This window comes from Stenella coeruleoalba (genome assembly GCF_951394435.1).
Source record: "Stenella coeruleoalba genome assembly, chromosome: 1".
Lineage (NCBI taxonomy): Eukaryota > Metazoa > Chordata > Mammalia > Artiodactyla > Delphinidae > Stenella > Stenella coeruleoalba.
In genome coordinates this window covers 54,144,856-54,172,055 of record NC_137169.1, presented here as the reverse complement: position 1 = coordinate 54,172,055, position 27,200 = coordinate 54,144,856, and the positions used below count along the sequence as shown (strand labels likewise).

The 27,200-nt window shown below is 34.9% G+C and overlaps 2 protein-coding genes across 5 annotated transcripts in view; one reads left to right on the top strand and one right to left on the bottom strand.

Annotated features, from left to right (window-relative positions):
• EFCAB7 (EF-hand calcium binding domain 7) overlaps positions 1 to 25,745 on the bottom strand; it is a gene marked incomplete at its 3' end in the record, with an annotated part of 50,779 nt that extends 25,034 nt beyond the window's left edge. For 2 of the 4 annotated variants that reach the window (XM_079936460.1, XM_079936459.1), the window contains exons 1-7: positions 25,615 to 25,745; positions 23,364 to 23,551; positions 15,442 to 15,653; positions 14,715 to 14,801; positions 13,940 to 14,135; positions 13,397 to 13,518; positions 3,052 to 3,193 (exon numbers count right to left, since the gene is read on the bottom strand). In XM_079936460.1, the coding sequence (XP_079792586.1) occupies positions 3,052 to 3,193; positions 13,397 to 13,518; positions 13,940 to 14,135; positions 14,715 to 14,801; positions 15,442 to 15,653; positions 23,364 to 23,551; positions 25,615 to 25,682 (1,015 nt within the window). In that variant the 5' untranslated portion in view covers positions 25,683 to 25,745. Of the gene's footprint in view, positions 1 to 3,051; positions 3,194 to 13,396; positions 13,519 to 13,939; positions 14,136 to 14,714; positions 14,802 to 15,441; positions 15,654 to 23,363; positions 23,552 to 25,464; positions 25,567 to 25,614 lie in introns of those variants that run through there. The other 2 variants (XM_079936461.1, XM_079936462.1) reach the window with 2 other exon arrangements.
• A 109-nt stretch (positions 25,746 to 25,854) lies between these two features.
• Positions 25,855 to 27,200, top strand: part of ITGB3BP (integrin subunit beta 3 binding protein) — an 88,763-nt gene continuing 87,417 nt past the window's right edge. The window contains exon 1 of the mRNA XM_079899479.1: positions 25,855 to 25,975. Within this exon, the coding sequence (XP_079755605.1) occupies positions 25,971 to 25,975 (5 nt within the window). The 5' untranslated portion in view covers positions 25,855 to 25,970. The remainder of the gene's footprint in view (positions 25,976 to 27,200) is intronic.

Sequence of the window (27,200 nt, the reverse complement as noted above, 5' to 3'; positions counted from 1 at the left end):
TCCAAGGAAAGACAGACCCCTCCAAGGAGAGATGAGATGCAAGCACTGGCTTATTGGTGGTGGCGCACAGGAGAACGAGATGTCAGGTGTATAAGTGGAAGAAAAGAGAGAGCAGAAGAGATAAAGATGGAAAATTATCTAAAAATAATGAGACAACAAGCCATACATCTAAGAAACTCAGAGAGCCGTTAGTAGGATAAATACCAAAAAGATAAACACAAACAAACAAACAACCAAAAAACAAAAAACCTCCCCAAAAGTCAAAAACAGCATCAACAACAACAACAACAAAAAAACCCAAAACACCAAGACACATATTCAAGCTACTGAAAATCAAAGATGAAGAGAAAATCTTGATGGCAGCCTCCTAAGGGTTCCTCTTTTCTCTCAGAGTAAAAGTCCAAGTTCTCATTATGGCAAAAAACAAAACAAAACTGTACCTGATTTTTGTCCCTGTTTCTCCCTGTCTTCAGCCCCTACACTCTCTCCTTACTTACTTCAATATACCAAGTCTAGCCACCTTGTTCTTCTAACACCAAGCACACTCTCATCTCAGAGCCTCTGAACAGGATTCCCTCTACCTGTCACTTCCTCCACTCTTCACCCATCCCCTTCCACCAGCCCTACATCCACAAAACTTACTCCCTTGCCTCCTGTGGAAGACAGCAAAAATGGCCATCCCTCTCTGTATCCACAACCCCTTGCAATGTGACTTTGTAGCTCTTCCATCAAGATATCAAATCTATTTCTCCACCTTGTAAATCTGTACTTGCCTTTTGACTTGCTGTGCACAACAGAATGTAACAGAAGTAATGAGCTGGTTCTGAGCCCAGGCCTATGGTGCTTCTGCTTTCTCTCTTAGAGTCCTGTTATACCATAAGAACAAGTCCAGGCTAACTTACTAGAGGGTAAGAGACTATAAAAGGCTGAATCAAGTTGTCTCAGCTGAAACCCATACAAAGGAAAGGGCCCAGCCAAGATCAGTTAAAGCCAGCCACCAGCTAACCTGCAGCTGACCAAAGATGCATGAGTAAGCCCTATAGAGAAAAGCCAAGCCCAGCTCAGACCAAAAGAACTGCTCATAAGCAAACAAACGTTTAATTGTTTTAAGTCACTGAGTTTTGGGGTAGTTTGTTACACAGCAGTTGATAATTAATACACCTCTTTCAAAGTCTGCTCAAATGTCAACCTCTAATGAAGCATACACTAATACGCCCTTTCAATGGCAACTCATATTCCCTCGTATTCACAATGTCCCTTTTCCTCTACGTTTTTCCCATAGCACTTATCACTTTCTAACACACCATGTCATTTACTATTTATTATGGGGTTTTTTTTGTTTGTTTGTTTTGTTTTTTTGCGGTAGGCGGGCCTCTCACTGTTGTGGCCTCTCCCGTTGCAGAGCACAGGCTCCGGACACACAGGCTCAGCGGCCATGGCTCATGGGCCCAGCCGCTCCGCAGCATGTGGGATCTTCCCAGACCGGGGCACGAACCCGTGTCCCCTGCATCAGCAGGCGGACTCTCAACCACTGCGCCACCAGGGAATCCCCTACTATTTATTACGTTTATTATTTATTGTTTATTTCCTCCACTAGAATGTAAGTTCATAAGGGCAGGGATTTTGTATTTTTTGTACTCTGATGTATCTGTATCTTAAGCACCTAAAATGATACTTGGTTTATAAGGTCTTCAATAAATATTTGATAAATAAATGAAAAAAAATCTTCTTCATAAGAATACAGAGAATAAACAACTACATTGAATTTGCAGACCTATCTTGATACTTCTATCTGAAAAATGACTATTGTAATTGTCATTTAGAAGTATCAATTACCAGGGCTTCCCTGGTGGCGCAGTGGTTAAGAATCCACCTGCCAATGCAGGGGACATGGGTTCGAGCTCTGGTCCGGGAAGATCCCACATGCAGCAGAGCGATTAAGCCTGGGTGCCACAACTACTGAGTCTGCGCTCTAGAGCCCATGAGCCACAACTACTGAGCCCGCGTGCCATATCTACTGAAGTCCGCGCACCTAGAGCCCGTGCTTGGCAACAAGAGAAGCCACCGCAATGAGAAGCCAACGCACCTCAACGAAGAGTAGCTCCCGCTCGCCACACACCTAGAGCCTGTGCTCGGCAACAAGAGAAGCCACCGCAATGAGAAGCCCACGCACCTCAACGAAGAGTAGCTCCCACTCGCCACAACTAGAGAAAGCCCGTGTGCAGCAACAAAGGCCCAATGCAGCCATAAATAAATAAATTTATAAAAAAATTAAAAAATTATAAGTATCATTAACCAAATGTTGTAAGTGTCCTACAATATATACAGTGAAAACTTTCAGAATCTCTACTTTAAGATGGAAAAGTAATGTAAGTGGGGAAGAATCCTCTAGTAAGTAGATGTTTATATGTAAACATAATAAAAGAAAAATAAAGATTGATACTTAGAACAATAACATTAAAAGGATATCTAGGGAAAGCACCCATATAGCCATTTTTCACTAATTAAAAATTATGTAATAACCAATGTAGACACTAGGAAATTATTAATTTTTATCTAGCATTGATGTATAGAAAAAGAATATTACCACGGATATGAAAATTATTAATAAGGATTGTCTAAGTCATATGACATGGCACTTTGAAGGTATTCAAAAATACCTGCAGTTCATATTTGTCCCAAATTATGCTCCTATAGAAGTTGTCTCATGCATATTAATTTAAAAAATTGATAAATGGAAAAAACTAAGGACTTATTAGCAGATAAAAAGTTAATTCTATGTCAAAAGGAAACCAGGTAACAGTTTGTTCTCATTTTTAAATAAATTAAAAGAAAAATACTTTAAACATGTCCAAAACAATTTACTTTCTTTGCATAATATGACAACACAGTCAATGTACAAACGACTTTCTTTAAGTGTATTGCAATATGTAACCACATGTTTCTTAGGCAGATCATTTTCTTCACTAATTAGAACCACCAAATACATAAGTATTTTCAAAGTGGGCATAAATTGATATTTTTTAAAAAATACAGAAAATTTAAACTTGCCTTCAGCTTGACTCAGGTTTAATGGCTTAATTGTTAGATAAACCAGGGATCTCTGAGCTATTTGCATCCTATATTGATGACTAATGATTTCACCATCTTCTTCTAAGAAAAAGCAACCTTTTGATTGTACACATTGCCACTCCTGAAATGAAGGAAAACTTTTTTCAAACAATATTTATTACAAGTTTCCAGCATGCAGAGCAATGAGAAAAAACCTAGGGAACATATAAAAGAAATGTCAACTAGAGCCAGTGCCCTCCAGGAATTTGCAACATCATTAAGAGGCAGCATTTAGATTACAAAAAGTTAGGAAAAGATATAATGGAGAGGAGAAATATGAAAAATACAGGTCATGAGAGTTGGAAAAGTACTGAAACAAAGTAATAAATGAACATGCTGCTGCAATAATCAGGGTGAGATTAGTGCTTAGAGCATACTAAGAATGAAGAAGTAAGGATTGTTAAAACTGACATGTTGAAAGAAAAAGTGAAAGGACTTTATATTTAAAAGATAAAGTATAATAAACCAGAATAATTGTTTCAAGTCTAGGTAACTAAAGACTGAATTCATTTCACAGCTATAGCAAAATGCTGATAAATACCAGTTTTGAGAAAGACATCTCTATAAAATTAGCTCTACTATCTCTTGGTCTCAAATTCCTTCTCCTAGTTCCAAACCAACATGCTTACATGTGATCTCATAACTAGAACTTCATAACAGGTTTTACTTGAAGATGGCACTTTCTGCAGAAAGTAAAGGATTCTTTGTTGAAGGTATGAGAAATTGTTCCATTACCATAGATGTGAGCAAAAATATGCTTTCCACTTTATCATTAGTAGGCTTGCCTACCTATAAGACATATTTCTGTTCCACTCGTAATGGCTTCCAAAAATAGAATATTAATGAGGTTTTGAAGTGACTATATAAAGGATGATTTTGAAAAATTATCTGTTAGTATATTTAAATAATAAGCTCAAGGCTTTAATAATATTAAGATAACAACTGAAAAGGCATGCATTAGCTATGTAACAATAATATCAAAAATATTATTAATCCTGGGACTTCCCTGGTGGCACAGTAATTAAGACTCCACTCTCCCAATGCAGGGCACCTGGGTTCGATCTCTGGCCAGGGAACTGGATCCCACATGCATGCTGCAACTAAAAGTTCATGTGCCACAACTAAGGAGCCCACGTGCCGCAACTAAGACCTGGCACAACCAAGTAAATAAATATTTTTTAAAAAAATATTATTAATCCATTTTAGAAGGATTTACTATGGCACTGAAGAGTCAAGAACAAACATTATTTACATTGATATTGATATCTTACTCACATTTTTAAAGGCTAAACTATCTTATATACTTACACACCATTTTTCTACTATGTAAATTATAATTACATTTATATTTTATATTATTTTACTGGTACCAAAATACATTTAAAATTAGAAATTTAAAAATAAGGAAAAAAAGTCCCCATAGTTCTACCACCCTAGTTTGATTCTTATGTAATCATTCCTAATACTGACTTTATATAAAAACCTATTTTTTTACATTCTAATTAATATTATTTTATGTCCTGCCTTTTTCATTTAATGTTATATCTGAAACATTGTGCTATTGAAAAGGAACAAAGTTGAAGAGCTCACATTTCCTGATTTTACTACAAAGCTACATTAATCAACACAGTGTGATACTGGCATAAAGACAAACATGTAGACCAATGGAACAGAAAAGATAAACCAGAAATAAACTCTCACAAATATGGTCAAATGATTTTCAACAAGGGTGCCAAGGCAATTCAAATTTCAACAAACGGGGCTGCGAAAACTGGATATCCCTGTGCAAAATAATCACTTTGAACCCTTACCTTATACCATAAACTAAAATTAACACAAAATGGATCTAAGACTTAAATGTAAGTACTAAAATTACAAAACTCTGAGAAGAAAACATAGGGCGAAAGCTTCATGACATAGATTTGGCAATGATTTCTTGGATATGACACTCCAAAAGCACAGGCAACAACAAAAATATATAGATAAACTGAATTCATCAAAATTAAAAAACCCGGGCTTCCCTGGTGGCACAGTCATTGAGAGTCTGCCTGCTGATGCAGGGGACGCGGGTTCGTGCCCCGGTCCAGGAAGATCCCACGTGCCGTGGAGCGGCTAGGCCCATGAGCCATGGCCGCTGAGCCTGCGCGTCCAGAGCCTGTGCTCCGCAACAGGAGAGGCCACAACAGTGAAAGGCCTGCATAGCGCAAAAAAAAAAAAAAAAAAAATTAAAAAAAAAAATTAAAAACCTTTTGTGCATCAAAGGACACTATCAACACAGTGAAAAGGCAACCCACATAGTGGGAGAAAATATCTGCAAATCATATATCTGAAATGGAGTATTATCCAGATTATACTAAAAACTCCTGCAACTCAACAACAAGAAACCAAAAAAAAGAAACCAACTAAAAAATGACCATAGGGCTTGAACAGATATTTCTCCGAAGAAGATACACAGATGGCCAATAAGCATATGAAAAGATGCTCAGCATTATCATTAGAGAAATGCAAATCAGAACCACAATGAGTTACCACCTCATACCCCCTAGGATGTCTATTAAAAAAAAAAAACAGATAATAACAAGTGCTGACAAGGACGTGGAGAAATTGGAACACTTGTGCATTGCTCATAGGAATGTAAAGTGAAGAAGCCACTGTGGAAAATGTTTGACAGTTCCTCCCCAAAAATTAAACATAGAATTACCATATGATCTAGCAATTCTACTTCTGGGTACATATCCAAAAGAACTGAAAGCAAAGACTCAAATATATAAAATGTCCATTGACAAATGAATGGATAAACAAAATATGGTATATACCTACAATGGGATATCATTCAGCTTTAAAAAGGAATGAAATTCTGACACATGCTACACATGGATGAACCTTGAGGACATATGCTAAGTGATGTATGCCAAAACAAAAGCAAAAGGACAAATATTGTATGCTTTCACTGATATGAGGTAGCTAGGATGGTTAAATTCAGAGACAGAAAGTAGAACGGCATTTGCCAGGAGCTGAGGGCAGGAGGAAATGAGGAGTTATTGTTTAATGGGTACAGTTTCAAGTGGAGATGATGAAAAAGTTCTGGACATGGATGGTGGTAGTGGTCTTACAACAACACAAATGTATTTAAGGCCACAGACTCATACATTTAAAAATGGTTAAAATGGTAAATTTTATGTTATGTGTATTTTAGCACGATAAAAAAAATTTTGCTAAGCAATATTCAAAATTTCAATTTAGCTGGTTCTTTTATTACCCATTGAGTTTGTATACCATTACTTACTTAACTATTTCTAAAGTGTTGGACATGTAGGTTATCAGTATAGATAATGCTAAAATGAATACTATTTTGTCTAAATGCTTTTCTTCTGATGAATATCCTTTAGAAGAATTTCTAAGCAAGAAGTATGTGGGGACTTCCCTGGTGGTGCAGTGGTTGGGATTCCGCCTGCCAATGCAGGGGACACAGGTTCAAGCCCTGGTCCGGGAAGATCCCACATGCCGTGGAGCAACTAAGCCCATGTGCCACAACTACTGAGCCTGCGCTCTGGAGCCCACGAGCCACAGCTGCTGAGCCCATGTGCCACAACTACTGAGGCCCACATGCCTAGAGCCTGTGCTCCGCAACAGGAGAGACCAGCGCAATGAGAGGCCTGTGCACCCCAGGGAAAAGTAGCCCCCACTTGCCACAACTAGAGGAAGTCCATGTGCAGCAACGAAGACCCAACGCAGCCAAAAATAAATAAAATAAAAATAAACAAACTTTTTAAAAAGTATGTGTATTTTTAAGGCTAATGACATATGTTCATACCGCTTTATAAAAGTGATGCAACTTTACAGTTGTGATAATTTGATAATTTGTTATTACCATAACTTGGTCAGTAGTGTTACCATTAAAAAATTGGTTAGTGGTTGGGGATGCTTTCTTAAGCTAGGTGTGAGTACATAAAATATTCATTATAGTATTCCATATATTTTTGTATATGGTATTGTTAATGATTTTTTACAATAATTTATATTAATGTAATAAAATATAATAAATTAAAATGGTATTGTAATGATTTTTGCATTAATTTCCCTAATTACTAGCAAGGTTGAACATTTCCCCATGTGTTTATAATTTTGTCTCCTTCTGTGTGAACTGCCTATTTATCCCTTATTGTCATAGATCTATTGTGGACTTGGTATTTTTCTTACGTATTTTAATAAGTTATTTTGATTATTTTAGATATTAATCACCTTTGTAAACTTTGTTGCATGTATTTTCTCTATTTCCTTTAATTTTAGTTTTGGTTATTTTTCAATTATGTAAGTTTACCATTTTTATATTCATCTTTTCTTTAGAGATTTCTTCTTAAACTGAATTTTAAGAAATTATCATTATTGCTAAACTATTACTCAAGCTTTTAGTCAGTCATTAGTCACATGCACTGTCACACCTTTGGGGTCTAAAAGATATGTGTATTGGGCTTCCCTGGTGGTGCAGTGGTTGGGAGTCCACCTGCCGATGCAGGGGACACGGGTTCGTGCCCCGGTCCGGGAAGATCCCACATGCCGCGGAGCAGCTGGGCCCGTAAGCCATGCCTGCTGAGCGCGTCCGGACCCTGCGCTCCGCAACGGGAGAGGCCACAATAGTGAGAGGCCCACGTACCGCAAAAAAAAAAAAAAAAAAAAAAAAAAGATATGTGTACTTTTAATTCTGAGAAATTAAAATGTGACCTTAAATTATAGGAATTCATCTTCACAAGTATATTGCCCATGACAGAAACAAGTCATTATACATGATATTTCAACAACATCCCTATAAGACAATATGGGGTAGATATAAATTAGTCATTTTAATAAACAGACAAATTGAGATACCCATAGATTATATGGGTTCAGAGTTATACAAGGAGTTTGTAGAAATATTAGGTGTAGAGTCTAAGACTTCTGGATCAAAGCTTTACCATTAAATCATGTTTCTAAAAGAAAATATACTCAAGGTACTAAATTCAAAATTTTTATAACACAATGAGGTTCAAAGTTGGGCTTGAGTCAAAAGTTCAACTGTTAATGATGAGTAAGAGTATGTACAGATTTTCATTTAGCCTCCCTGTAAATCTCTTGGATGGGAATGTATTATTGACTAACAACAGATGCTGGCATTATTTCAAAGCCAATTGTCCTGAACATAATCAACATGACCTTGGATGATGACTGCCACAGATAAGAAAGGAAAGATACAATCATATGGAATTTTGAGACAGTTTGAACTAAGATTCTGACATCAAACGGAAAACACTTAAACTGTTTTCCTTTCAATCAATTTTTAAAAAATAATTATTTATTTATTTATTTGGTTGCACCAGGTCTCAGTTGCAGCAGGCAGGCTCCTTAGTTGCAGCACGCATGGAATTTAATCTAATATAACTTATGAATATATTTTTTACATTTACCCAACTGGAATGGTAAAAGATACTAGTTTAGAATTACAGAATATTAAAGGTAGAAGTCTAAAAAGCAATTCAGTCAGACTTCTCTTTTGACTGATGAAACTCTGAAAAATAAAATGATATGCTTAATTCACAATCCTCGTTGATTGCAGAACCAGACCTGAACCTAAGTATCCTTACTTTCTCTCCAAACTACCAGCTATATTCAAAATTCTTTTTTTCCCCACATTTAAATATCTGCCATGATTTTTCTAAAGCTAATATTTTTAAAACTTCATGTTTATAAAATTATCATAAGTATGATAACTCATTATCATTCAGAATTATACATATACTGAAGTGTTAAGATAAACATAATTATTTGGTTTTCTTACTAAAAAAATGTAGATTTTAGTATCTAAAAAATTTCTTAAATTTGTATTGGAACCATGGGTATAGCAGCCTCCTACTCTCCGGTTAAAAAATGTTTAAATGAAACTAAAAAACAATGCATTTTGCCTGGTACACATAGTGAAAAGTACTTGTGGCATTTGGGAAACTCAAAAATGGAAGAGTTTCTCCATGTGCTTATGGTATCTCTGGATGATAGGAGATGCTTTATAAAATTTAGCTGGGGAGCGAATTAAGTATTTTTATTAGACGTCTTTCCTAAGTTCCAATTTTAGAAAAGGTACAGGTAGAAGGGAATTTACAAGTTTCTTTGAAAGACAATCACTCTGAATACAACACATGGTTAATAAGGCTGGAAAATGGTAAGAAAACAGCTATTATTAAATAGAAGAAAACCTATATATTATATATATCAACCAAACTTCAATGTGATAATCAGTTTACTTTGAATATTAAATAACACCACTAGGAGAATTTGTAGCTCTCTTGTTTGAAAGGAAGAATTCAAATTCTTAAGATCTGTCAGAGTTATTAAACACACAATGCTTATTCAACCCCAAATTTACTTTAAAACAAATAGACTTTCAATCACACAGAGCTTTTTCTCTAGGACCTAGACTAAAATGTTATGAATTAAAAGGAAAAAAGTACTGACAAATTGGCTGGCTCATTCAAATAAATCAACTTGAAAGGATTATAGATTAAGTTGACAGTTTGAGTATTATGAGAAAAATGGAAGAAGGTTGAGTTTTTTAAAAATTCTTAGAATGATAGAGTAAGAAATTCCATGTATGATATAATTTTTGACAATATAAAGCAGAAATAAAATAGTAGCTTGTAATTCTTATATAGGGCATAAGGTGGTGCTATAATCTACCAATTCAAGTAAATTCATATAAAAGGAAAAAACTGTTAATTCATTTGTCATATACAAATATTATTTATTTTCATTCACAATGCATAAGGAAATGCTTAAAAGCATAAATTAAAAATAGTAAAGTTGAAAATTCTAGCTCTCAAAACTTAAATATATCAGTAAAGTTACATTTTTCTTGGAACACTGTAGAGAACATGATTTGTTTGACACACAATTCTGTATTATTAAAGTTTTAGGTGAGGTAGAATTATTAAGCAGTAGATCTGCCATAGACTTAGTCAAAGGAGGAACTTCTATGTCATCATTATCATCATCATCATCACGTTGTTTTCTATAAAGATACCGTATGTCACGCTATTAGAAGGCTATTTACTTTTTGTTAAGTAGGTAAACAGACTGCTATTGAACTTTTTGTTATTAAAGAATTATAAACTGTACATACTTAAAAACTGTACATACTTAAAAACAGGAGGTAAAATAGATGATTTATAAGGGGAAAATTTGATATAGATTGCTCACCTAATTGACAATTTGAATTGATCAACATTTTGAAAATGAGAGACTTTTATAAGAAAATTACTATTTGGAGCCTTCACAAAAATTAAGTTAGACAACCATCTCAAGTCTAAAATGTTTATATTTGTATTGTTTTACATATATAGACATATATAACCTACATGTTACACAACATATTCACATATAACACATATGTTGTATTATATATATGTTACACAACACATATATATGTAAAATATATGTAGACATACTCTAACTAGGAATCTGGATATAGTATTGCATCTCTGGAGCTTACAACTCATGGCTTTCTCTAATTTTAGTCATGACTGGCAACTGAAGCTATATTTCTCTCAAAGAAAAATTTCTGACACTCCTTGTACATTATGAAACCTAAGTAAATAGAGAAAATTCAGGATTAAAAAAAGAATAGTGATACAGTACCTACATATGGTATACAGAAAGTAACACATGTATAATCCCTGTGAAGGTCGTACTTTCCTCTCATAATTCAGGTCTTTTACCATTTGTATAGATTTATGATTTAAAATCTGGCTTATGTGTACCCCATTACAATAATTTTCTAATTTCTGAAAAGACCTTTCTTTTCTGTCCCAATTCCATACTTCTCCACTCCACATGAAACTGAGGTACCCAAACTTGTTTAAAATAGATATAAAGTATTTGAAGAAAATTAATTTAATAATTCTTTTAGTAACTTATTCTATCAATCTCAATTAAAACAAATTATACAATAATTGTATTCCTAACCAAATACTTCTTAGAGTTGTTGTGAAACTTAAGAAATATATAAAATTTAAGAAATTTTAAAAAATAACTTCAAGGTAAAATGCAAACAAAGAACTGAACCCTGCTGAATAGCAAAAGGATCACAGATTTTTAAAAAAAATCATTTCAGCTCATCTAAGAAATATCAGCGAGTACAAACAGTGGGCAATATCAAGATCAGAAAAAGGACATAAAAAGGTAAGTAATACGAAAGCTATGAAGTATTTCTAAAAGACGTTAAATTTTATATGAAAGTCACAGAATTTACGAGTTGACAGTACACCATCTTCTTTTAATCGTTAAATTCTCCTACTATCTTTTACCTAATTCCTAATTATCATCAGTACCTTTCCTTGCTCTTGATGTCTTAGATGCAAAACTTTAGTCTTTTGTTATACAATCACTATGGCCTACAGATTAATTTTGGTGTTGTCTATTAGAGTTGTCCCTTCCTTACTATGTTCAGGTACTACCCTTGGCCTAGCTGTACTTACTTTATATCTGAATAACTCTATCAGCCTCTCTATAGTCTCCCTAATTTGAAGTCTCCATATACAATATACAACAGTATAATAACTTTTCTTAAACTCTACTTTCATCATGTTATTCCCACATAAAGATCTACAGTAATTTCTTAGTTCCATAATAATATTAATAACAATATTATTTATTAAAGTAAAACTATGTCCCTGGCATTGTGCTAAATTATTTATATATGTTAGATGATTTAAATCTTTCAAAAACACACTAAATATAATTATTCCCAATTTATAGATAAGGAAACTAAAACTCAGAGGGGCTGCTGACTAACTTACCAAAGGTCACACAGTTATTAAGTGATAAAGCTAAAAGTTAAACACAGGTCTGTCTATTCAAAGGTTTTAATCAGCACCTTAGAACAGTGCTTTGCACAAAGTAGTCATTCAATAAATATTTGTTGGTGTGGGAATTCCCTGGTGGTCCAGTGGTTAGGACTTCACGTTTTCACTGCTGAGGGCCCGAGTTCAATTCCTGGTCGGGGAACTAAGATCCCACAAGCCACACTGCTTGGTGCGGCCTAAATAAATAAATAAATATTTGTTGAATAAATGAAATGCTATACTAACTTGGTATATTGTTAATAATGAAATGAAAATTTTTATTTTTTTAATTCAGGGCCCATTACACTAAGCAAAATAGCTCGCATATGTTACCTTTTTAATGAATATTTGTTGAGCTGAACTAAATTAAAGGAACTGTACTGGTATGTACCCAATTAATAAGAGCATGAAACAGAGAAAAAGTTTTATTATGGCTTTAATATAACCCATATTAATATTCCTTTATATTTTATAAAATTATATTTATTTACACTTTTGAATCGGGTAAGCAACAATTATTTAAGTTGATTTTATTAGTTAGCATTTAATTTAGTTGCAAAATACAGAAAGTTTCCACTGGTGGAAAATAATATTGTTGGAACACTAAATATTGTGTGTGAACATGTTGGACATGCACACCAAATTGCTTAGGGTGTATAGATTCCTAAACAGTCTGAACAAAATTCCTTGGAGATAATGTTTTAAAATTTTAATATAGAACAAATGTCACTGTCTAGCAATTTAAAGATATAAGGGACTTCAGAGTTCAATATCAAATACAGAGTTGTTATTTGAAACAAAAATGTAGCTCTTGAGAAAAATCAGTTCAGTTTTCTAACAGCAGTTATAGTATGTGGTCATAACCATTTTTCCCCCTAGGTACACATTTTTAATGTATCCTAGCAGTTTCCAGTTGATGTTTTATATGTCTGTAGCTATTATTTTCTGTTGAAAGAAAACTAGTAAAGGTTGAGTCTAGAAAGGGAAAACAAAGGAAGATCAATATTAACACTCTACAAATATTGACTTAGCAAAGTGACTTTGTTGTCTTTCTCTCAAAGGAACTGATATTGAATGAATGATTTATTTATAAGAAACACCTATGAAAAGTATTTGTTAAACAAAACCAAAAAATTGCTTGGCAAAGTACATAATTGCATAATCTATTCATCAAGTTCAAAAACTGAAGAGTCATCATTTTTAAACTGAAGACCATTTAATAATATTCTTATCCATCATTTTCACTTTAAATTTATTAAAACTGGCTTATAGGTAGAAATGCTACAATCCACAGAAAACCTCAAAGAATTACTTCATAAACTTTACTTGTTCTCTGTAAACACCAAAAAGTTATTAATAAACTTAATGTCAAATTTGTTTTCAGAAAAAGTCATACCTATTCATTTAAAATACTATACCTTTATTGAGTTTGGCTCAGTTAACTTTGAGTTTTGCTTACTACTAGCACCCATGGTAATTGTGAAAGAAACAGATGTTCTGAACTCTCTAGTTGTTGTCAGTGAAGAACTCCTGGTGTCTCCTGTAACAAGTAATAGTTATTCAGTCTCACATTATGAAAAGCTGTCAATAAGAAGTCTGTTTCTGAACACAGTGTAGTATGAAAGGACTATGTATTAATTTCATTCTCTTTGTTCTTCCTATTGAAATAAACTCAAAAGTTTTATATTTATCAGACTTTAATGGCTCCTAATTTCTGATCTACTAATAAGATTCTTTATTTCAATCTGTCATCTTTTAGCCTGAAATTTTACTTTCAATAAAATATAATGAGCAAAGCCAAGTCAAGTTCCATAATAAAATTTTACTTCAATAGATTTTTATAGCTAAGTGAGTCTAGAAACAGTAGCTAACAAAAGTTTGTTTTATCACTGATAAGCTAAGATGGAAAGAAAAATTTATCTGAATATGATCCTTAATTCTTGAACAAGAAAGGTAAATACCTTTATTTGAGAATGATTCCTGATCAGTTTTTCTTATGATGTTGGGTGATGGTTTTGGTACTGGTGATGGGTCCCTTTCAGGGGACCCTTCCATGTGGCTTCCAAACTGTTGACGCCTCAGTTTACTGTCAACCTCCAATTTTTCTAGCGTGGTTTTGAGACATTGTTCATTGGTTGTCATATATAATTTACAAAACTATAGGAAACAAGTACTCCAGTGGGTAAAACATTCAATCATACATTTGGGAGGAGAAAGAAAATGCACATTAGTAGGCAAGGGATAGACTGATAGATGAAATATATTTCCTATTGAACTAGGTTACTCATTTTATTTTCTTGAATCAGATTGACCACCCTCAAGTGACCTAGTGAAATGCAGCCATGATTCAATAAGGAGGCCATACCCTGAGTGAAAATAAAATGTTACACAAAGAAAGGTGATTTATTATTATTTTTTTACAAGACATGTGTAGACTTGCGTTTGTTCTAAATAATTTTTATGATTCTTCCACTCCAGAAGAGGCATATTCAAAGAGGAGTGTGTGTGTGTGTGTGTGTGTGTGTGTGTATGTGTGAGCACATGCATGTATTTTAACTTGGTTACATTATTTTTCAGGTAGTCATTCAGATTACAATTGTGGGACTGGAGAGATTAAATTTCAAGTACAATTAGTACTTAATATATAAATATATCATTGTCAATATTTAAAAGATGTGTGCATTTAAAAATACTTCTATACAGTAAACAAATTTACATCAGTATGAGCTTATGTACCTTGATGTAGTCAAATTTGCCATCAGCATTTACGTCAGCCAAATTTATTATGGCATTTACCTCTTCTCGAGTCATCTTCTCACCTCTCTGGAAAAAAAAGATTTATTTTAAAGCAACATGTCTATCACTTTGTTATGCACGGGGAGAGTGGAAATTAATTTTAATCTTTTCTACAAGTAAATTTGAATATATGATTTCATTAAAAATCTCAGAATGAGTATTATGTCAAGCAAAAATGAACCTATTATATGAAATAAAATTTCACAATTTTCACAATTAAATTGTATAAAAGTGTGCTGAATTTCAGTTTACTAAATTTCAACAATATATATCATAGATTCAGTAATAACTACTATTAAATTCAGAGTAACAATACTTTCTCATGCTGTACCAAGAAACAGAATGGTTTCTGAATCTCATTTATACTTTAGTTCTCTTTTACTTATCACATATGAACCTATCACTGATTTACAAAGAGTTCTGGCAGGAAAGAATTGCAAAGGAGCACAAGAGGATTACAACACAGGCTCAATTTTATACTTTATCTTTTATTTATAAAGCACCTTTCATCCAGAAGGATCCTTAAGTACTTTACAAACAACATATATGTGATTCATTTCACCTGCCAGTGAAATAGTTATTTCTGATGTGGACTTTGGTAGCCAAAGCTCGATTCCAAGTTGTTCTGCAAAACATGCATATTACAAAACTGTTTCACAGATCTTACCTTTGTTAGAAGTTTATAAAGATCAGTGTGTAAAATAGAGCCATCATCATTTACATCTAATTGCTTAAATGATTTTAGCAATTCTGCTTTTGAAGTAGGTTTTTCCTTTCTTAAAATTAAACAAAAATCATCAAAATTCAGTTTGGCAGTTTGAGGAGTCCAATACTTATTAATGGTCTTTTGGGATGGATTTCTTCCTGCATGCTGAAGAGCTGCCCAATAAAACAAGTATTATTTGTTACAGTAACATTTGGAATTGGTATTTAAGTGCATTTTAAAAAAAATCATTATGTACTACAATATTACACGAAAGTACACACATACCAATACATTACCTTTGATGTTGATAATCTAGTGCTATCAATGTATGCCTAACTTTCAAAAATGACAATATACATATATGTTACCAGCTAAAGATTCTCAAATATATTAAAATGCCAGAATTAAATAGATTTTTCCTATTCTGAGAGTTGGTTCTCAACTTACATAGTTTAATTAACTGACAATATCTGAGTTACTTCATAAGAGTGCCTGGAGAAAAAAAAAGATCTAATAACAACCATTCACTTAATTGTTTTGAGGACATAGGAATAAAAAAAAGCATAAATTATTACTTTTTCTGGCTCAACAAATATCTTAATGAAATGAGTAAATCATTAGTTTGAGAATATCACTGGCAACAAGTCATGATATTTAAAATGTTCATCACTGCCAGCTATTAGTTTCAAGAACATGAATCATGTCCCAAATGTCAAATACATGCACAAAATGTATCCTACTTGCAGTTACAGCCCTGTTAAAAATCAAGAATGTCAACAAACTTTGAGAGAACTCTATTATAGAGATGCAATGCTCAAATTACTTTTCATTTTTAACCAGAACATTTAAAAATAGTCCTATAACCAGTTATTTATAAGACATTCCTATTTTAAAAGCTATGCCCTTATAACTATGAGAAGCAAAGAATTACAATGTGAGAAAGGCTTTGTATATTTGCAGGTCATATCACACTAAAATATAATGGTTTTAAACAATTGTAGATATTCTGTACAGTTGAATAGGAGTAACTTGGTAATTTGCAAATAGACTAATCTCTTCATATTAAGGCTTTAATATCTTAACACTATCTAAAATGATGCAATAGTAAGTTTCCTAAGCACCACAGACAAAATTAACAGAATTTTAAAAGGTGTAACTGTCCTGAATTATACTACAAACTTCTATTATAAAACTTTATGTTGGATATTTCCAACTATCTTAGGTGAGATTTCACAAGATCTATGCATTGTCAATCACCATTAAAAACTGATAATCTAGATATTCTACAATTTAATGTAATAAGGAATAATATATAAAAAACAATTTAACTAAAGAAATATCCTCAAGGAAATAGAAACCAGATCAAGGCAATAAAATGCAGACATTTGTGAGTCCATTATATTGAACATTCATTGTACACAAGAATAATATGAGGTGACTTTTTATTTTTAAAGATATAAGCTTCTTGGTTCCTAAGAAGTTTTATAATCTAAATAGTAAGTCCACACCTTAAGTGTAAAGTTGCTACTGGTGGTCAAGATTTATGGTTAATAACATATTAGAAGTTAACTGACTAAGATGAATGTTCCCATCTTCCACATTATGCCAGTGCATTGTACCTAGATAACATAAACTTTGGCAAAGAAACAGAAACAAGATCATCAACTAGAGGTGACTCTCAGAGTTACCAAAAGTTATAGCTATAGCAATTGCCATCTTCCATTCACCTAGAAAGCCTTTGTGGAAATTTGTAACAGTGGAGATAACATGGCTTCTTAAATTTCCACACATTTATTTTGGAAGTAAACAAAAGCCCTAATTACCATGTTGCCCAGGAATAAAAGATAAGTACTCTGCCTAGTGTATAAGTGGACAATTCCTTAATTCATCTATCAAGATAATCACAAAAAGGGCATATGTGTTTTAGGATTCCATTCCCAGTCAGCCTCCTCCCTTTAAAATCTGGGAATACAAGTAGGACCTAAATGAAGTTGTGATTTAAAGTCAAAAGTCCATGTGAAAAAAATGGTATTTTCTGTCCAGCTCTGGAAAAACAGATATGTAACTCTTTCCCACAAGTGGCAGCTCAAATGCTTGTTGCTATCTTCAATAACAAAATTTTTTAAACTATTTTTTAAATTACTGTTGTCTAAAAGAACAACTTTCTCAGAATAAAATTATTTTCCCCAAAACATGGTATTAACTAAACATTCCCATATCTAAGAAATAGGTACAATACTAACCAAACTTTAATCTTTAGTTTTAGAATTAGTTGGAGCCCATTATTAAGTCCAATAACAGTGAAAACACAATGTAATTGTAGATGTTTAAAGGTTTACACCAAAATACTGATCTTCTGCCAGGGTTTACTTTAAGCTTTGACATGAGTTTATAATACCTGTATTATTTGTAAGCTGGGAAAAAAAGGAACTCTAAAGTTCTCTTTGACTTTCCATTTCCAAATAAGCTAAAGTACTGCTTTATCCTATTTCAAAATGGAATGTCAAAGCACATGTATGTGCATAAGTGGCAGAAGGTTATAGATGAAAGGCATAAAAGTTTAAGAAAGAGAATCACTGGTTCACACAACCAGTTTTTTAAAATCTAGATTATCTGAAATCAATCATTACAATTTTACAAAGAATATTCCACCATAAAATCAAAAGTTGAAGAGATGAACACTGCATTATTGTCTTCCCAGATAATTCTATACGACTGATAACACCTTAGTAATACATACTCATTGATTTAAACTAAATGCCATAGTAGCAGAAAACATGTTAAACTTTTACACTTAGTAGATTCATGATCTCAACCAATATCCAAAAGAATAGAGAGAAAAAACTAAAATTATAGTTTATAATAAAATATAAATTTTAATCTTTTCAATTTTTATATTTCCCAAAATGGGTTTCCTCAAATAGATATCTTATTGCATACAAATCCAAGACACTGTTGCAAGAATATGTCAGATTTTTTATTTCAGGAAACTGCTTCTAAAGTTGGCAAAAAAACTCAGTTTTTCTACTCATAAAGTTATTAGCCTTGATGAAACCGACATGAGTATAGTATTATCTGGTATTGTTGTTTCCCACTTTCTTAAGACTAAAGACCTCTAAGTCATTTGACACACCTAGTAAGGACCAAATTCACTGGTTTGGGGGATATTTGCACCAGAAGGTTTAAAATATAATGGAAAACACAACCATACAAAATCTATGGGATGCAGAAAAAGCAGTTATTAGAGTAAAGTTCATAGCGATACAGGCCTTCCTCAAAAAAAAAGAAAAATCTCAAATAAACAACCTAAACTACCACTTAAAAGGATTAGAAAAAGAACAAACAAAACCTAAAGTCAGCAGAGGAAGGAAGGAAGAAAGATCAGACAGGAAATAAATAAAACAGAGCTTAAAAAAAAAACAATAGAAAAAGTCGATAAAACCAAAAGCTGGTTTTTGAAAGGATAAACAAGACTGACAAACCTCTGGCCAGGCTCACCAAGAAGAGAGAACACAAATAAACAAAGTAAGAAATGAAAAAGGAGACATAAGAACTGATGCCACAGAAAAACAAAAATACCACACGGGAATAGTATGAAAAATCATATGCCAACAAATTTGACAACCTAGAAGAAATGGACAAGTTTCTAGAAACATACAGCCCACCAAAATTAAATCAAGAAGAAACAGATAATTTGAACAGATGGATCACTAGAACTGAAATAGAATCTGTAATTTAAAAACTCCCTACCAACAAAAGTCCAGGACCAGATGGTTTCACAGGCAAATTCTACCAAACATACAAAGAAGAACTTATACTGATCCTTCTCAAACTCTTTCAAAACGTTGAAGAGGAGGGAACACTCCCAAGGTCATTCAATGAAGCCACCATCACCCTGATACCAAAACCAGACAAAGACACCACGAAATAAGAAAATTGCAGGCCAATACCTTTGATGAATATAGATGCAAAAATTCTCAACAAAATATTAGCAAACCAAATCCAACAATGCATAAAAAAGATCATACACCACAACCAAGTGGGATTCATCCCAAGTTCACAAGGATGGCTCAACATATGCAAATCAATCAATTTTGTTTATGATACACCACATAAACAAAAGAAAACTCAAAAACCACATCATCATCTCAATAGATGCAAAAAAAGCACTTGACAAAATCCAACATCCATTTATGATAAAAACTCTTACCAAAGTGGGTATAGAGGGAACATATCTCAAAATAGTAAAAGCTATATATGACAAACCCACAGCCAATATAATACTCAATGGTGAAAAATTAAAAGGCTTTCTGCTAAAATCTGGAACAAGACAAGGATGCCCACTCTCACAATTTCTCTCAACATAGTATTGGGAGTCCTAGCCACAGCAATCAGACAAGAAAAAGAAACAAAAGGTATCCAAGTTGGAAGGGAAGAGGTAAAATTGTCATTATACGCAGATGATATGACACTATAGACAGAACACCCTAAAGACTCCACACAAAAACTACTAGAACTGATAAACAAATTCAGCAAGATAGCAGGATACAAGTTTAACATACAGAAACTGGTTGCATTTCTTTACACCAACAATGAAATATCAGAAAGGGAATGTAAAAAACAATACCTTTTAAAATCACAACTCAAAAAATAAAATATTAGGAATAAACCTCACCAAGGAGGTGAAAGATTTATATGTGATAAGTATAAAGCATTAATGAAGGAAATTGAAGATGATTCAAAGAAATGGAAGATATCCCATGCTCTCAGATTGCAAGAATTAACATTGTTAAAATGGCTATACTACCCAAAGCAATCTACAGATTTAATGTGATCCCTATCAAATTCCCATGACCTTTTCCACAGAACTAGAAAAAATAATCCTAAAATTCATATGGAACCATAAAAGACCCAGAATTGCCAAAGCAATGCTGAAGAAAAAAAACAAAGCAGGAGACATAGCCATCCCAGACCTCAGACAGAATACAAAGCTACAGTAATCAAAACAGTGTGGTACTGGTACAGAAACAGACATATGGACCAATGGAACAGAATGGAGAGCCCAAAAATAAACCCACACGCCTATGGTCAATGAATCTTTGGCAAAGGAGGCAAGAATACACAATAGGAAAAAGATAGTCTCTTCAGCAAGTGGTGTTGGGAAAGTTGGACAGCTGCATGTAAATCAATGAAGTTAACACACCCTCTCACCATACACAAAAATAAACTCAAAATGGCTTAAAGACTTAAACATAAGACATGACTCCATAAAACTCCTAGAAGAGAACACAGGCAAAACATTCTCTGACATAAATTGTACCAATGTTTCCTTAGGTCAGTCTCACAAGGCAATAGAAATAAAAACAAAAATAAACAAATGGGACCTAATCAAATTTACAAGCTTTTGCACAGCAAAGGAAACCACAAACAAAATGAAAAGACAACTCACAGAATAGGAGAAAATATTTGCAAATGATGCGACTGACAAGGGCTTAATTTCCAAAATATACAAACAGCTCATACAACTCAACAACGAAAAAACAAACCACCCAGGCTTCCCTGGTGGCGCAGTGGTTGAGAGTCCGCCTGCCGATGCAGGGGACACAGGTTCGTGACCCAGTCCAGGAAGATCCCACATGCCACTGATCAGCTGGGCCCGTGAGCCATGGCTGCTGAGCCTGCGCGTCCAGAGCCTGTGCTCCGCAACGGGAGAGGCCACAACAGTGAGAGGCCCTTGTACCGCAAAACAAAACAAAACAAAACAAAACAAACCACCCAATTGAGAAATGGGAAGAAGACCTAAAGAGACATTTCTACAAAGAAGAAATACAAATGGCCAATAGGCACATGAAAAGATGCTTCACATCACTAATTATTAGAGAACTTCAAATCAAAACTACAATGAGGTACCACCTCAGGCTGGTCAGAATGGCCATCATTAAACAAATAATAAATGTTGGAGAGGGTGTGGAGAAAAGGGAACCCTCCTACACTGTTGGTGGCAGTGTAAAGTTTGTGCAGCCACTGTGGAAAACAGTATGGAGGTTCCTCAGAGAACTAAAAATAGGGCTTCCCGGGTGGTGCAGTGGTTAAGAATCAACCTGCCAATGCACGAAACATGGGTTCAAGCCCTGGTCCAGGAAGATCCCACATGCCACAGAGCAACTAAGCCCGTGCGCCTAACTACTGGGCCTGTGCTCTAGAGCCTGCAAGCCACAACTACTGAGCCCACGTGCCACAACTACTGAAGCCTGCGCACCTAGAGCCCATACTCCGCAACAAGAGAAGCCACTGCAATGAGATGCACGCACAGTGCAACGAAGAGTAGCTCCCACTCACTGCAACCAGACAAAGCCTGTGTGCAGCAACAAAGACCCAACGCAGACAAAAATAAATAAATAAAATAAATAAATTTATTTTAAAAAAAGAAAACTGGGCTTCCCTGGTGGTGCAGTGGTTGAGAGTCCGCCTGCCGATGCAGGGGACCCGGGTTCGTGCCCCGGTCCGGGAGGATCCCACCTGCCGTGAAGCGGCTGGGCCCGTGAGCCATGGCCACTGAGCCTGTGCATCCGGAGCCTGTGCTCTGCAACAGGAGAGGCCACAACAGTGAGAGGCCCACGTACAGCCAAAAAAAAAAAAAAAAAAGAAAACTAAAAATAGAATTACCATGTGATCCAGTAATCCCACTTCTGGGCATATATCTAGACAAAAACTATAATTCAAAAAGATACATGCACGCCTATGTTCATAGCAGCACTATTCACAGCAGCCAAGATATGAAACAACCTAAATGTTCATCGAAAGATGAATGGATAAAGAAGATGTGGTACATATAAACAATGGAATACTACTCAACCATAAAAAGAACAAAATAATGCCATTTGCAGCAACATGGATGCAACTAGAGATTATCATACTAAATGAGAAAGACAAATATATTATATCACTTATATATCATTATATGAATCTAAAATATGATACAAATGAACCTACTTATGAAACAGAAACAGAATCACAGACATAGAGAATAGACTGGTGCTTGCTAAGGGGGAGGAGGGTGGGAGAGGGTTGGATTGGGAGTTTGAGATTAGCAGTTGCAAACTGGTATATATAGAATAGATAGACAACAAGGTCCTACTGTATAGGGCAGGGAAATATATTCAATATCCTGTGATAAACCATAATGGAAAAGAATATGAAAAAGAATGTACATATATAACTGAGTCACTTAGCTGTACAGCAGTAATAAACACAACATTGTAATTCAACTCTACCTCAATAAAAAATAAAATAAAAAAATATAATGGAAAAAAGCAAAAAAAGATCAACTCTCTCGAGCCCTCACCCCTAAAGAACAGGACAAAACCCAAAATTCTTAATTTTCTTTTAAAGTTTCACTTATTTTCTAATACTACTCTTTTATAATCATTCAACCATATATATATACATATATATATATATATATATATATATATATATATATATATATATATTCCCTTTACATTTTCCCCAGTGTAGGTCAAATTCAGACTAGTAATTCAGTTGCCAGAAGTGTTTTAATTCTATCATTATAAATCTTAAAGTACCAACATAAGAATTTATGAATCTTAAAGTACCAAGATAAGAATTTTAAAAATAATTTTAAGCAAGTAATTGATGGAAGCTTTAAAAATACTAATCTAGTCTATTTGAACACTGAAAGTTTTATTTTGAACCTCTTAGACTATGTAGCTATATAAAATGGCACAATAGCATAAGGTAGTTCCACTGCTCAAGCTTAACTAAGAAATTGGAATGATTCAACAATGTAATTCTAATTGCAGTCTTTCTGATCTATTAACTTTCAACAAATAAGGCAAGCTACTTAAGTTAAAAAAAATTACCTAAGCAAAGTTGATCTTTAGAAATAATGTTATCTAAGCTGCTTTTGAAAACAGTTAAGTAGGCAGCTCTACAATTCATATAAAATATCTCCTCTTCAGTTAGTGGAAATTTCTTTGATCGAGGACTCTCTGAAAGCGTTGATTTCTGACTGGAGAAAGCTGCATCACTTCCTGGACTGATGGCCATTCTATTAGAAAATAATTTAAAATTTTATTTTAGTCAGTGTTAATCCTAAAATTCAAGTGTCACTTTACCTTTCAAACTGGGGCGAGGGGGAATCAAGACATCAAGGTTTTTATATGTGGAAAAAAGATGTACATTATAATATGCATACAGTTATATTATCATATGTTAAGCTAGAATAAGCCTTTGGCAGTTGCTTTCTAAATATATATATAAGAGAGCCAAAAGAACAAAGCCAAAACAAAGGTGTAACATAAATACAAAAGAAGAATCACAGGGCAAAGGAAAAGCATTCATCTATTTTCTCAAAATTAGAGGACAGTCAGTTAAGACTCTTCATAGGATTGTAATGAGGATTAAGTAAATTAACACATGTGAAGCATATAGAACAGTGCCTGGCACATAATAAGTGCTAAATAAACTGTAGATAGAGTGAATCGCCACCATAATGAGAATTTGACTATAATGTGATTGGCAGTTGGCATCCATCTCCACAGCAGCATCAACCAGGTCATTTCACTAACATCTCAGTAATTCAGCCCCACATTTTAAATGACTGAATTTAAAAAATCCAGTCATTTATAGCATTATCCTGAGGTTTTACTGTGTTCCATTACTACCAATAATAATGTTAATAATAATAATTTGGGGGGTTTATATAGCACCTCTGCTCATAAGAGCTTAAAAAACTGTCATACATCTTGATTTATACCTACTACAGTGGTCAGATATTTTTTGCCCATTTTACAGATAAGGAAATTGAGAGACAGAGAGTCATCCAGCTAATAGTAAGTAGCAAAAGGCAGCAAATTTCGATAACAGTTTCTTCGTTTTTTAATGTGAATGAAGGCTTCTTGTACAACAGTTACTATGAGGCCCTAAATTGTGCTGGAGGTCTAACAGCTTCCAACATTATTTTACCCAGCTCTGATTTCCAAAAATACATTCCAACCTAATAAATTGAATATTTCAAGTTTAACAATAAGACGACACAGGTAGGGTCCCCTTCAGGACTCATTGGATTCTTACTCAGGAGGCCTAAATCACTTGCACCTTCTTGAATTATATAGGTCTTTTACACTTGGGAAAGATAGATAATAATCGCTTATCATGGATGAAGTACCCTATTTATAATACACAGACGGCCTGCCTGACACTTTCATCTTACACCACATTTAGAAGGACCCCGAAGGGATGTGGTGTCACAGTCTGGTTACTGCAAATTGGTATCACTATAATTAAGCATCACAGTTTTAAACACATACGCATGCACACATCTCCTCACAAATGTGAAAGAAAACTGTTCCAATAAGTAAGGGAGAATGAACGTTCGTTTTGCAGCCAGCAATTTAAAAATGTAAATATTTTTTTAAGAGTGTCCTCAAATGCTCTTTCCAAATAAGGTGACTCCCTCACGTGGAAATCCCATGGTTGAAATGTTCCAGAATGCTATTTTTTCCCTCTCTGTAACGAGAGACTAAACTGAAGCTTAAATATATAATTAAATATATAATTGCGCCCCTCAGGCTTGGAAACCTCCTGCATCTAAAACTCCAGCCCAAGACCAAGACAAGGGCCTAGAGAGTACATTGCAGCGAACCGCTCCATAAATAAGCAGTCGCACAATAGCAAGAAAAATAAACTGTTTACAAGCACCTAAGGCTTCTAAAGGGCCAAGGGAAAACAGCCATCCAGTCACCGTCCCTACATAGTAAAATACCTTCACAGCTGATCTCCGGCAACATCTATTTTTTTGTATTCCTCTGGGAATAAAACTGCATTTATATTTACATTTTTAAGTACAGACATGGAGCAAGTGTACGTATGACAGAGAGATAAAAGATGCAGGTGGCGAAAGGGAAGCCGAACAGTGACGAACGGAGCGGGCGAAGAGACAGACAGCGAGCTGCTTGCTACCTAACTGCAGGTCACAAACGAGGAAGCGCAGCCAATTCTCCTCACGGATTCCGCAACCCTCTCACAGCGGCCGGAAGGTCCTTGGCCTTCTTTTAATTACCATGGCAACTGCACCTCTCCGCTACCGGAAAGAAGATACGGAGTACCTACCCAAATGGTCCGGCTAGAAACCTAGGGATAGTTACTCCAGAGCTAACGGAGATGGCTCTGCCTCTCATCTATCGGGGGCCTTCTGGTCAGAGTCGTGAGAGAGTGTCCTGCATTGCCCTGGCAGGGCTGAGAGCTGTCCTAGGCGTAGACTCTCCTCCCCCCTTCCCGGCATACACTGGGATCCCTTGTAGCTGGGGGAGTGTTTCCGGCGGGCCGCGTGGAGTGTGGCACAGCGTCGAGTGACCGTTCGCCCGCGCTTTTCAGGCTTCAGTGTTTCTCTCCGAAGGTTCTCTGTTTTCGTAAGAGGTTGCTCAGTGGTTTTATCCAGCGACAGGGGTGCGTCCCTGAATGTCGAAATGCCGTAAGTATCTCCTCCCCGGGTGTTGCTGTGTTTGGGCCCCTCTGTGAGCAAGAAGAATAGATATTATGTAGCCCAATAACCTTTTCTCTTTTCCTAGTTTTTGTACTTTTTCTTTATCTTTTCCTCCGACAGTTCCTAGTGCTTGGTTCCCTCAACCTACGTCTGCTTCCCTTCCAGCCTTACTTATCCAGTAGTATTTCTCCACTTTAATTCTGATTCCACAAGGCTTCTGACAGATTTTATAGGCTGTGAGTTATATTTAGTGATGTATTGCTTGAAATAATTTCAAATATGGTTAACATACCGAGAATAGGACAGGGTAGACTGCATCACGCCGTATAATTTGATAAAGCCATTTAATGCCTAGATTAGTGTCGTGAGCTCATATAAACTTGTGGCAGAACTCATGGACCGGGTCCCAAGAGACCTGAACTCCAGCTCTCAAATGAGGCAGCATAGCCCATTCTGTAAAGAGCTATCCAACGTTGAGCGAATCGCTTTATTACCTCCGGGCTTCAGTTTTCTTGCTTATCACTGCCCAATAGAGACTTTTTTTTTTTAAGCTCTGTAAAGAACTTTTTCTTTGGGGTGGGGGTGGGGATAATATATAACACATGAAATTCTCTGGCTGCCTCTTGTCCCCAGGCTGATTTAGGTACCCTCTCTTGCGTGCTTCTAGAGTAACTTATTTCTCCGTTACATTCAGGTTTGAGCAAAGGCAAAGTAACACAGGGTGGGAGGAGGGACATCTGTATCAAATAGGAACTGACATGAAAGTGGAAAGATTTGCAGAAATAATAACCTACATTTGTTGAATGTTTAATTATGATTTGGGTACTGTGTTTAGCAATTTCCCTACATTTTCTCATTGAATCCTAAAAAGGACCTTGGGAGGTAGGCGCTGCTGTTATCTCTACTTTCCAGATTAGGGAACTCAGCACCTAATAACCTGTCCTACACATAGGTATCAATAAATATATGTTTCACTTATACCCTTAAAAGGTATGGATTATTAAAGAGGTTTTCCTTTCCCCAAAATGAAGCTAAAAGACTTGCCTCACTACTCTTGCACTAGAAAAATAACCCAGTTAGCACTTATACAAAGCTGTGAGGAAAGTGTAACAAAGTCCCTGCCAAATAGGAATACAATGGAAACTCATGTGTGTTTGCTTAACAAGTAGTGATACTTTCTGAACTATGCTCCTGTTCTGCTGTAGATAGTAGG